Source organism: Alosa sapidissima, chromosome 7 (genome assembly GCF_018492685.1).
Source record: "Alosa sapidissima isolate fAloSap1 chromosome 7, fAloSap1.pri, whole genome shotgun sequence".
In the NCBI taxonomy this organism is placed as follows: Eukaryota; Metazoa; Chordata; class Actinopteri; order Clupeiformes; family Clupeidae; genus Alosa; species Alosa sapidissima.
The window spans coordinates 37,096,918-37,110,224 of NC_055963.1; the positions used below are offsets into that span (position 1 = coordinate 37,096,918).

At 40.2% G+C, this 13,307-nt stretch overlaps 1 protein-coding gene across 2 annotated transcripts in view; it reads right to left on the reverse strand.

Annotated features, from left to right (window-relative positions):
• Nucleotides 1–8,982, reverse strand: part of rprd1b (regulation of nuclear pre-mRNA domain containing 1B) — a 36,316-nt gene extending 27,334 nt beyond the window's left edge. Inside the window, exons 1-2 of one of the 2 annotated variants that reach the window (XM_042098262.1) lie at nt 8,108–8,982; nt 7,789–7,941 (exon numbers count right to left, since the gene is read on the reverse strand). In XM_042098262.1, coding sequence (XP_041954196.1) covers nt 7,789–7,939 — 151 coding nt within the window. In that variant the 5' untranslated portion in view covers nt 7,940–7,941; nt 8,108–8,982. Of the gene's footprint in view, nt 1–7,788 lie in introns of both variants that reach the window. The other variant, XM_042098261.1, reaches the window with a different exon arrangement.
• Nucleotides 8,983–13,307: the final 4,325 nt, after the last annotated feature.

Here is a 13,307-nt window from a genome sequence, read left to right on the forward strand (position 1 = left end):
TCGGATAGAGAGTCCAGAATGAATTTCATCAAGCCAGTACCTTTCCGGAAATGTTGCCATCTTTGCTGCTGTAGGAGTCGACGAAATTGTGAACGGCGACGAAATTGTGAATTTCCAGAGCACACTTGGCAATCAACGCATGGGAAGGAAATGCGTTATACGTAATAAACGTAATATTACATTTTTGGCACTCAACGCATGGGAAGGAAAAACTTAATATTACGTTTTTGGCACTCAATGAGTTAAGGAAGTTTTGTTTTGTAATTGTTCAATAAAACCACTTGTTATGGATTTTTGTACTTGGAGTAATTTTTACACAAAACGAATGCCTGGGATAGATTCAGCACCCCTAAAAAACCCTACTTAGACATCTCAAAAGCTAATATTGGTAAAAAAAAAATGTTTTCATTATTTATGCCCAGTCCCTCTAGGCACCCCAAACTTGATGGGCTCTCCAGGTGTTTCCCTGAGGATTTGGCCATGGATAAATTGGGAGGTTTTACTAGACACCTATAGGAACACATAGTGAAAAAAGCTATTGGTAAGAATTTTTTTTGCAGATTGGCGAAAAAAAAAGCCTAACTTTCCCTAACTACACTGATGTTTCTCACGCCATTTCCTGCACTTCTCTCACAAAACGAGCCAGCTGTCAATATTCAAGATTTGCATGTCGTGCGTGTTTCCCAGACAGTGCAATGCCTCTTCTCTGCAGCCTGTCAGTGTGGAGAATAGCCTAAAGCCAGGAGCCTAACCCGTATCAACCTGTTGTATTTGTAGCCTACTTTTAGTACATTTAAGGTGTAAAAGGATAAACATTTACTCAATAAACCATCTTTAACTCCATATTTTGCCCTTTATTCTCATAGAAGTATTCAAATCAAATTCATCATGTAATTTTGTTATTGCAACAGATCAATGAATATCGGCCCAGATTATCTGCCAAATATTGGTTATACGCCATGCTGTATAGAAGTGGTGATTCTAGACATTTTTAACAAGGGTGGCACTAGTGGGGCACTGATTAATTCAAGGGTGGCATGAGGCAAAACATCCAGATAAACAGAAACAGGCTCAAGATGTTAAATTAGCACAAATACATTAGGAAAACCATGCACCAAACACCATACTCATAAATTGAAGGACAAAAAAGAACAAATACCATACTCACATAAAATTTATTTGTATTTGAATAAAATGCAAATACAAATAAACAAACATATTAAAACAAATTATCTAAGTTGTCTATCACTGGGTTATGCTGTGCTAAAAAAAAATCCATCATGGGGACATTAAAATATATTCTATTCTATTCTATTCTATTCTATTAAATGAATATATGAAAATATACTCATCCATTTCCCCCACATTAAATACTAAGCTTACTGTATCTATGGCCATCTATTTTTGTAGCTGTTAAAATAATTTGACTTGCTTTTTTTTTTAGTTGGCAAAGTCATCCAAAATTAAAAAACACTTCTCAACTAAATGCTTAAAATATTTTTGTATGAAACAGGAAGGAAATACAAACACAAATTAAAGACTAACCTTGATCGAAATTTTTGCCTAATGTCTTTAAAAACTGACTTGCTGGTTAAGCCAGCTATCTACCAATGAGGTAGTGTCTATGGAAGCATAACGTTACATTCATAATGCTACAGACCCTAAGGTCATTATCCCATTTCTCATTCTTCCCCTTCCCCTTCCCCTGTCACCCTAGCCCTTGTCCCTCAAAACAGAGTGGCAAGACATAAGCTTAGAGGTGTGAATATGGATATGGGACATACAGTAGGGGACAGCTGGGACGATTGAAATACTCATTTAGCAACTTTTGGAGCTGGCTTTAGCTGCTTTCCATTTGGAATAGTTGCCAACACAACACACACTAGTTGCCCCCCCCCCCCCCCCCCCAAAAAAAAAAAAAAAAACGGTTATGGCCCTTTAATTCCCTGTTTGCTTTTTTTAATATAAATATATTTAATTTAATATGTATATTAATTGGTACATAGCCTATGAGCATCAAGTGGCTGAAAACCAGTCATTTTCAACCTATTCCCAACAGCTCCATCTGCTTTGCACTGCTTTATTTGCACAATTTAACCTTATGACAATGGCTACATTTTGGATAGCCTATATTTAGGCTCAGACAGACCGACAGATTTTTTCCCCCCTCAGCCGACAGTCTGTCCTGCATTAACATTGAGGCATAGCCTAAACGAATGCTATAGGTTTTTCTAACTTGTATGCTCGATTTTGAACTGCTTTTGAATGAAGTTGTAGCCTACTTTCCTTTGTTCAATGTGGTTGTTCAACGATGCTGGCAAGCGTGTCCCTGCTTCCCTGTCATCATGTCATTGCTCTCCTGACTCTGGTTGTAATCTCACCCGAAGTTGCTGCACCTTCCAATAACGTTGTCTGAGCTGTTAGATCTATAGAACATTCTGTGTAATAACATGGGCTACTACATAGGTCAGTCATTACTTTTATAATCATGGGGCAACGCTTTGGGCGAACTCGATGTAATTCACAAACGAAACAGGCATGAGCCTCTCACACAGCACAGCCGAACTCACTGCTCACTCAGAAGAGTAAAAAGGGACGTTACATGCCATCACATCAGTCTCCAAAAGTCTCCAAGAACGCCAGAAAAAGTACCTGGATTTGTCGCTAGTCGCTTTTTACAAAAAAAGTCGCTTGAGGGGTCTGAAATCTCGCTAAATATAGCGACAAAGTCACTAAGTTGGCAACACTGAATGACCTAGCAAATGTCGGCTGGGTAGGCTAGGTAAAATAGGCAGGTAGAAAAATTGTGTGTGTGATTAGATAAATAGGCACTGGCAGATGCGATAGGTAAATAGATATCTTTGCGTGTTACCACAATAGCCTGTGGGCCAACAGTAAACTCACATGCTAAAAACAATAAGCCATGTAGCCTAAAAAGGCAAAGTGTTTGCCACTTATATTTGGGACATCTGACACTTCAAGCGCGCTGCAAGTGCATCAAGGAAGGTCCCCCCCTTAGACCATGTTAATGGCCAATTGTAGACTAGGACTTTGGGGTGGCACCTGGGGTGGCCAATCGAATCTCAAGGGTGGCCTGAGCTGATGCTGGAAACAAACAAGTTGGGGGCAGCCTGTCCTTGAAACAAAAACACTGTGTGGAGTTTTACTGGGAATACTGAAGGGGCAGGTGAGCTACCTCTCTGGTGTGTTTTGTTTGGTCCTTGATTAAAATATAATGTAAGCTTATGTTGTTTTGGACAAAAGCGTCTAGTAAGAAATTTAAATACACAAACTTAAAAAAAGCAACATCATGCGAAATAGCTGACAGCACCTTTAACAGAGTTTTTTCCTTTGATTAGTAACCTGAATATTCAACAGATAGCCTACAATTAAAGATAATCTAAGTCAGGGGTGTCAAACTCAAATTCACAGGGGGCCAAAATTAAGAACTGGGAGTATGTCGCGGGCCAAGCTCAACATTTATTGAATAACCGATGTTTTTATTGAATTAAAACTGTATACACACAAGAAAAAATAGAATGCAGGCATTTCTGAATATAGCCTAATAGAAAAAATATATTGAATATCTGAATAGAAAAAATATATTGGCCTATTTTTTGCAGGTGAACTATAAAAATTGTAAATAACATTTAACAATTATCAAAATTGTAATTGTAACTATTAACAGTTAACAAACTCTCCCTTTGAGAATGGCCGTGCGCGATATCCTGTGCAACAGTAAAACTCGCTTTTACAGCAGCATTACTTTGTGACTTGGCTTGTCTGCCTTGAAAGCAGACTTGCTTTCAATTCTCCCACTTTCTGTAGCTTAAGCTTCGCATCCAGATCCAGGGCTCGAAATTAACTTTTTTCTCAGTGTCCCGCAGCTGTCCTGAATTCTACTTGGCACTGTCCCGGACTTAAACACCAGTGTCCCAAATTCAAGTTCTTGTTTTTTCCCATTCTACATAATAAACAGCATAAAAATCAGGACTCGTTCTGGTCCACCATGTCAGTTCTGAAAAATGTATTAAACACCATTTTTATTAACATTAATCATCTGCTTTTTCACACAACACTCATTTTCAGAGATTGCGCTTTTGGCTCTTTTTTGAGGTTGCACTAGACGTTCTCATTGTCCGTCGTTTTGACAGACAGGGTTGTAAAACATTCCGTCAATAATCTATTTTCAAGTGTCTTTAATTTCAATGTCAGTTTGGTGTGATGTCATGGCCACAGATCTCAGTGAAAACAATAAGTAGCGTGGGAAATTACCACAAAGCTGTCAGATAGGCTACTCTGCCACGCTCTCACCCTCTTGTGCACACTCAAATGCGTTCCCAAATAAATTAAGTAGCAAAACGTAGTTAGATCTGCTGCAACTATGTATCTCGATGTAACAAGCTGTTTTGACATTGTAAACGTTCTCTAAGAAGAATGTAAAGCAGTTTGCAGTAGCCTAAAGATTAAAGTGTGTGGCGGGCTGAATCTATGATAAACTAATAAACTCTCGGCGGGCCGGATTAGTGCGTGGCGGGCCGCAGTTTGGACACCCCTAGCCTTAGAACTGCCACAGCGAAATGTCAAATGCTAACTTATATAACTGTTTTCATTGTTATAGGCTACCTTGCAACACTATCTTTTTGTCAAATCGCAGTTGCGGTAGGCCTAGGTTATTTAGCTCAGCATGATATTGGTGACGTTTGTCTGTCACTGACAGAAAACACGTAGCGTTTATCTCGTTTTTTTATAACACCAGTGTAACCTTAGGCCTACGCTATCAGTCCAAAATTTTCACAATGTCATGAAAACAAATGCCATTTACCTGCCTGCTAGTTAGGTAAGTTAACCTCTATATCGGAAAGTGACCCATTAGGCCTACTGCCCGTGCCCTATTTTTGTGTCGGCCTATGAGTCACTTAATATTCATTTAACCAATACGGATTCCTAAGGAAACGCAAGCACCCAGCCCATTTGGGTATCTAACTATATTTGTACCAAAAATAACATTGTAGCCTACAGTGATTTGAAGAGCAGTAGCCTAAACAGTGTTGTAAGGCTGCATGTACAAAACCGCTTCTAGATCATCAGCTGGCTAACGCTGCTTTTGCCAGCTGCCCGTCACGCCATGTCAAATTTTGTAGAATTTTATTCAGACGAGAAAGATACGTTTAGATTCCCATGTGAACAGTTTAGGGAAAAAGTACCTATTTTGAAATTTGCTTTGCCATTTTTTCTGCTGTCCCAGAGTTGTCCCAGAGATCATTCTATTGTGTCCCGGAAGCATTTTTTATGGTCCCCGGGACGTCGGGACATTGTTAATTTCGAGCCCTGTCCAGATCTTTGTATTTGTCTTCATGTTTAGTTTCGTAGTGCCGTTTTATGTTGTACTCTTTAGTGACAGCTATGGTGAATCCACATACCAAGCAAACCGATTTGTCCTTGAATAATATGAACATATAATCGTTTTCCCACCTATCTTGAAAGCTCCGATTATCAATCTTTCCCTTCGCAATCGTTGATAGTTTGTCTGGTTGCATGGATACGTGTTTTGTTTATGAACAGAAAAGGCGGCATTAACGATGCAACGCATTTTGGGATTTGAAGTGTTATCGGTGTATGATACACTATATGTACAGTATGTAGCAACTTGATGGGCTGCGTTGCCCTGGGCTGCGCTCATGCGCTGAATAGAATAGCGTGCTAGGCCAGCTCTAACGTGGATGCGCTGAAGAGAATACTGTTGGGCCAGCTCAGATATGGATGCACTGTATAAACTACGTGGCGGGCCACTTCTAATACAGATTGAATAATGACCTCACGGGCCACAAATAAGCAGAAAATGGCCCGCGGGCCTGAGTTTGACATCCCTGATCTAAGTGATGTTACGGTTTCTAAGCATAAAAAACATTTTTTGTCACATACAGCAACCATCACCTCATCCGCTAGCTGCCTGTGCCCTGAATACACTGTAAAAAAAACCTGTGGACAGCCCAGGCCCCGAAAACGGCAAAAAAACAAAAAAACAACTTGGTCCAGCCTGGTCCATAAAAACACAACAAACTGTTCCAGCCAATCAACGACAAGATGCGCGCAAAGGAGAGTTTCAATTGCATGGGTGGGGGAGGGAGTAGCCAGCTAGCTCTCTATTTTGTTTGAAAGTCAACAGAAGTGACATTAGCCTACCCAACATCGATTAGAGCACCTTTAATTCTTTCACACAAACATACAGGTTTGTGTAGGGAGGTAACCAGAGGGGTATTTCACAAAACCTAGATAAGGGATTAAGCTGGGATTTTTTGGTTATCCTGGATGAATTTAGCCTTGACTACCATGGGGATTTATTATCTTCACCTAGCCTGGTCCCGACCAGGCTAACAGCCAAGCTAAGTTAATCTAATGATAATTATGTTGTCTTATTGGTTCAGCTAGGTGTCATTCAAATCAGATCTCTGTGCTAATTTTTAAGGAGCTTTATTCCATTTTTATACTATTTGCTAAATGTATTTGCTCGCAAAACAAACCGGATTGTCTGCCTACTATAATATGGTTATTATTGTAATTGTGATAGCCTTATAATTATGAACATAGGCCTAGGTAGGCTACTCGTTGTTTGCTTCTTTTGTTGATAGACGTTTGATGAATAGCCTACTGTAGTTGATTGGAAGTGGAGGGGCAAGTTTTCGAAGGTGTTTTCAACTATAATATAAAGGTATATCATACTATGTGCATCTTTGCAGTGGCAAGCGCTTTTTTAATGACGTGTTTTAAGCGCTGTTTTAATGTTGTGTGTCGAGACAATGAAGCACTCACACGTGGGTGCATACGTAAATTTGCATTCAGTTGGTCTAGCAGGCCTACTCCTGCTGTTTTACAGAAATAGCCACGATTTCCCATTCCAAAAAGGACAACTTTACTTCATTGTTAGTCTCAAAAGCGGCTGTTCACTTTGTGTGAATGACTATTTTCTGCGTCTTTTTTATTCCAACCGTGAGTTCTTTGGGGCAGAAACGAGAACGCGCACACATCCTGGATTACTTACACCTGGCTTGACATAGTCGCTCCTACTGATCCTGGATTAGCGTTAGTGAAATGAGTTGAGCTAGGATGACCAGACAAAGCTATGTCAAACCTCGCTTTATCACTCATCTTGGATGTCTTAATTCTGCCTTTGTGAAATACCCTCCAGGTATGCTCTGCTGGTGGAGGTGCAAACAAACACTGCATCACCATTGAGATCACATAATAAGGAGCTGGCTCAAGGGTTATAAAAGTATTTTGTTGTGTTTAGTTTTATATTCAATTTGGTAACTATAACGTGCTGATGTCTTTAGAACACTAAACATATTGGAGGTGTCAAATGTTAACTTACTCCAGTCTAGATTTGTTTTGTCGTTAATCACTCCTATGGTGTATTTCTATTGTCTATCAAAAGTAAAGTGCCTGAAGTTAACTGATGGTTGAATCAACCAAAAATCCGATATTGTTTGCACCTCCAAGTGGTCTGTTGGCATGTGCTGCAGTTACCCAAGTCTCCATGCAAGTCGCATGCAGTATACAGTGAGATCAGGGTTTGCAACCAAAAATAAATGTGAATGAAGCCCAATGGGTGAAAGGGGGAATATGCACACCCCGGTTACACCTGTTAAACAGACCAAGTGTGAAGACAACTTAAAAATCCCAGTTAATACACTACCTTAATTCTGTAACTTGGCAACATCATACTGCACAACATATTGCATTATGAAGTCTAACAGTTTGCATGTCATACAAACACACGTTAGTTACCTTTCTTCATTTCTCTGTGCCATACTCGTACAATGAGAGATGAATGCTTGCGATGGTGAATTATCCATAGTGACAAGGTCTGGACACTCTGTTGAGAGTTACTGAGCTCCGATAACTTCTTCTCCAACGCAGACTCGGAAAATGATGACATGTCTAATGATTTATTAGCAGTGATCACTGGCGCTAATCAAGCTGATGCAAAGTCCTTATAAAGTCTCTGACTACCTTAGTCGGCGCAGGTTATAAAGGTAACGTTAATGCGAGTTAATACGAAGTTCACAAAGCTTACCACTAACAAAAACACTTAACGTTACGTTACCCTTTCCAGCAATGATCAGTTTCCAAAACTTCTCAGATTTGATTTGAGCCCCACACCACCTGGCCAACCTCGATTATGTGACGCAACAACAATTTGTGCAAACGTTGAGTAACGTCACACTGTTTAATGTGTATGAGTAACCATTCACGACACGTATTACTATTAACAATAACAAGACTCCTGATTAAAACTCTTCTTAGCAGTGTGACTTAACGTTAACTTAGTGTTTAAGGTTAACGTTAGTCACCAGTCACGTTCAATAACGTGCCAACTAGTGAGGAAGCTAACATTAGCTGCCAGGTTGCTAGTGTCCACAAGTTAACCGTTAACTAACTTCGCGATCTTTGTGACCTAGGTCAGCTTTTAGGAGACGCAATAATTCCAGTAAATTTGCAATATTTCTACAAAGCTTTTTCAAAACCCCTAATCTAGTCACTTAATGTCTGCGGTCTAGCGGCTCACAAACTACGTGTAGGTAGCCAGCGACAATAAATTCAAATTTCAATATGGCCGCCATTCACTATTTTTTTTTTTTTTCTTCAAAATAAAAGTCGGAACCAATCTGTGAACTTCCGTCAGTATCAGTGAGTACGTTTGCACGTACATTCAGAATATGACAATGTTGCGAATATGGCGTCTGTTTACATGAGTTGTTAGTAGACTAGTTAATATTCCCATTTACGTGTCACACAGCATTCTGATTAAAAACGACTTTATCAAAGTTCAACTCTAAACGTTCCTTTCCGTGAATGTTTCCATGGGCTCTGCACTAGCTTACTTGAAGTCGGCAAATTAGTTTCCTGTTCGTTGACACTGCTGTCAACAACATAGACAGTAGCAGTGGGCTAAAAGAAATGGACCAGAGAATGTCTAATAAGGGGTCCGTAAAAAGCGACTGACCCCATAGACTTCTTCTTCTTTAGTTTATTTGCAGATTGCATCGTTCATTTGCTGCATACCGCCACCTACTGCACATGAGCGTGCAGAGTGTTGCAAAGGGTGACAAAATGATAATATAAATAATAATATTGAAATAACAATAAAATAATCTTTTCATTAAATCACTGTCTTTAAGGAAAGTAAAAAAGTCTCTAATCCTGTGGCTTTGCAGCCTTGTTTCCCAATAATATTATCAATGTTATTGTCCATTTCTTGCCATTGTATCTGCTCACTGTATATCCTACATCAAAATAAAACATGTTCCACATCTTCCTGTGTTTGACATTCTGTGAATAAACCATTTCCTTTTCCTACCAGCTTTAATGTTGCATTCAATCCTGTATGTCCCATTCTTAATCTTGAGTAAACTATTTCTTCCTAACTATTTTTCATATTAATTCTTTTTCCAACCTGTTTCTGAATGTTAGTGCCCAGCCTTATAAGTTCCACTTCCCATTCTTGTTGCCACCTCTTCGTTTCATTTTTTTCTTTTAGTTTTTGCTTCTCCTTTCCCTATTGGAACATTCATTTCTATTTCTTTGTTTTCCAGTGCCTTTTTAGCTAAGTCATCTGCCTATTCATTACCTCTTCTGATTGAAGCACCACTTTCAAGATAGATAGATAGATAGATACTTTATTGATCCCCAGGGGAAATTCAAGGTCTCAGCAGCAGCATACATACAACACAAACACATTCTTTAATAGCAGAAAGAGTAATTAAAGTATATAATATAAAAACACAACTAAGCAGTAAGGACAGTAGAAGATAAAGAATATGCTAAATATACTAAAATACAAATTATACTAACACTTAATACAATATATAAAAATATACTAAAATACAAATGACAAAAATACAAATTATACTAACACTTAATCTAAATCAATTCTAAAAACAGTATCCACATAGTGGTGATTAATAAATCAGAGGCGCTTGCAATGACTGAGGCAGGGACTGAGCCTGTGATTCTCTGTGCATAGTAAGGTATGGTAAGGTGCTCTAAGGTGCTCTGTGTGAATGAGTGTCATGGTGGTAGTGCAATGGTGATAGTGGTCATGGTGATAGTGCAAATGAGTAAGTCAACAGTGCAACAATGCAGAAATAAAGTAAAGTAAAGTCTATATATATATTTAACTATTAAGAAAATGTATAAGTGTGGCCACAGTTCGGCTGTGGCATGGAAGGGGGGGGGGGGGGGGGGGGGGTGGGGGTTATGCATATGTGCTGATGTGCTAATATAGCACGCAAACAGTGAGGCATAAAGACAGTGGTACAAGTGGCTAGTAGTGGACAGACAGTACCAAACATGGAGGGGGTGAAGAGGCAGACAGACTATGCAGAGAAGTCTATCTCTCCTCTTCCCTTAAGTGAGGCATTGAACAGTTCAATGGCCCTGGGGACAAATGACTTTCTCAGTCTGTCAGTTGTGCAAGGCAGTGAGCAAAGTCTCCAGCTGATCAGGCTCTTCTGCTTAACAATAGTGCTGTGGAGTGGATGACACTCATTGTCCAAGATGTTGATCAGTTTGTTCAGGGTCCTTTTGTCAGATAGTGAAGTGATGAACTCCAGTTCAGCTCCAACTACAGAGCCAGCTTTCCTTACCAGCCTGTCAATTCGCCCCACATCCTTCTTCGTTGTGCTTCCTCCCCAGCATACTACTGCATAGAAGAGGACGCTGGCAACAACAGACTGGTAGAACATCCTGAGGAGCTTACTGCACACATTGAAGGACCGCAGCCTCCTCAGGAAGTACAGCCTGCTCTGCCCTTTCTTGTAGAGTGCGTCAGTGTTGGCTGACCAGTCCAGTTTATTGTCCAGGTGGAGACCCAAAGCTCTGCAATACAGCCATTGAATCTGAGCATATTAATGATTTTCATGGTTTTATTACTTCTATCCACCTTAATGCTGTTTTATGCCAGTCATTTCGATTGAATATACTGAGAGACGATTATATTTCAGACCTTTTTCAGGAATTTACAGTACCCTCCATAATTATTGGCACCTCAGCACCTGTGCTAAAGTTTACTAAAACCGGTATAAAAAAATAATCTGTTGGTGATTTATTGTAATCTCACAATGAAAAAAATGGGAAAAATCGAACCTTGAAGGGAAGCAAATTTATTTTGAGTAAAAGGAAATCTTATAAAGAAATAAATATTTTTAACAAAAACACGTCGCTCACAATCATTGGCACCCCTGCTTATAATACCTTCTTAAGCCTCTTTGCCAATAAAACAGCATGTAATATTCTCCTATGACACAAAGTTGGAGAATACAAAGCAAGGGATTTAAGACCGTTCGTCTTTACAAAATCTCCCCAGATTGTCCAGATTCCTATAGTCCACACTTTTGCATTCTCCTCTTTGACTCACCCCACTGTTTTTTTTTTTTTGTTTGTTTGTTTTTTAGTATATTGACAGGATAGTAGAGAATGACAGGAAGTGAGTGGGAGAGAGAGTCGGGGTGGGATCCAGAAAGGACCACGGGGCGGGAATCAAACCCGGGTCGCCGGCATATGGTGCAGGTGCCCCAGCCAGTTGCGTCACGGCTGGGGCCACCCCCCTGTTTTTTCTATGGAGTTTAGATCAGGGGACTGAGATGGCAATGTCCGAAGCTTCATTTTGTGTTCAGCAAATCATATTTGTTTTGATCTGGACGTTTGTTTTGGTTCATTGACCTGATGAATTACCAACGTTTAGTGTCTTGGCAGAGATTGACAGATTTCCTTTGAAAATGTCTTGGTGTTCATGAAACCATGCACCTTAGTTAGGTTCCCAAGGCCTTTGGGAATAAAAACAGCCCCACAATAGCACAGCCCCTCCACATATGACCGCCGCGCAGTGAAGCGGTGGTCATATAGGTTTAGTCAGAGTTTTTTCTTCCGTTTGTTTTTCTTTTTTCGCATGTGTAATTTTCCGTCAAGGATTCACTGAAAGACCGGGGTGCATGAAACTTGGTGGGCATGTAGCCCCACAAGGAGAGCATGTGTAACGGAGGCAGACTGAGCTAGCGTGCCCGTGTAAATCACAGCTCTAACCTTAAGAACGCTTCTAACAGCTGAGTTGTAAGCCTGGGCTTTTAGCTCAGTGGTTAGAGCGTTCGTCTTTCATGCCGGTGTGTGTGTCAAGGTGGTGGGTTCGAGGCCCATAAGCAGCGAACAAACCGACCTTGTGACACATGACACTTATGACACCCTCTGAATGCATGCCAAGTTTCGTGGACTTTTGTTCATGGGGGGGCATAGAAAAATGAATTTATGTGTACATTTAATGACTACACCAACAGAGTTTTCTGTGAATATCTTGTGAACCGTAGGGCCTAGGATGACCAATTCTTTTGCGTATGTTTGCCTCCAGGGGCCATGTTAACCCATTCCATATGCACACATGTGCATAAACAGATACACACGCACACACATAGATTCACAGTAATCATTCGTATGCCACATAGACACACAGTAGACATATGTACGCATGCATGCACATGCACACACACACAGGTGCACGTGCACGCACGCACGCACACACACACACACAAACATAAACACGTACACGCACACATGCACACAATTCAAGAATTTCTCAGAATTATGAACAGGCAAGATGGAGGTGGGGCTGTATAAAATGTATTTTACATGTGAGATCTATGAACTAATCATGTTTTGGTACTTGTTGATACCAGTACCAGATACCAGATACCAGTGAGAATTGAGTGTGCATAGTGCAATTCAGTGAGACAGTTAGAATCATATATGCCCTTCACCTTTTGTTTTTAGCCAGCAGTCAGACCAGCAGATACCCTGACTTTGCTGAATTACTAAAGCTAAGCAGGCTTATTAGTCAGTACTTGGATAAGAGACCTAGGGCCCTATCATGACATTCTAAAGTGCATCGTCACTCGTCAAAAGTCTATTCAAATTTAGTAGGATGTCCAGTTCACATTGGGAGAGGTTTCGTTATCAAAAGTGGAGCGCATGGCGCAACAAGGTGTTCCTAGGTTTTTTAATCAGTCATATGGGTGTGTTTGGGGTAACATCATTTTAAACCAATGAGAATGACATCTGTCATTCCCTTTAACGGCGCAAAGCGCGATATGTCAAATAAATGCATCGGTATTTTGGCATTCAACGGCGCATTTGAAGGAGGCTGCTTGCGAGAACGTATGAAATAGTCATTCTTAAACCATGCATTACTAAAACCTAGCATAGCCTTCACGCATTTGCACTCGTCTATTATTTGAACTCATTGGCAAAGTGAAACT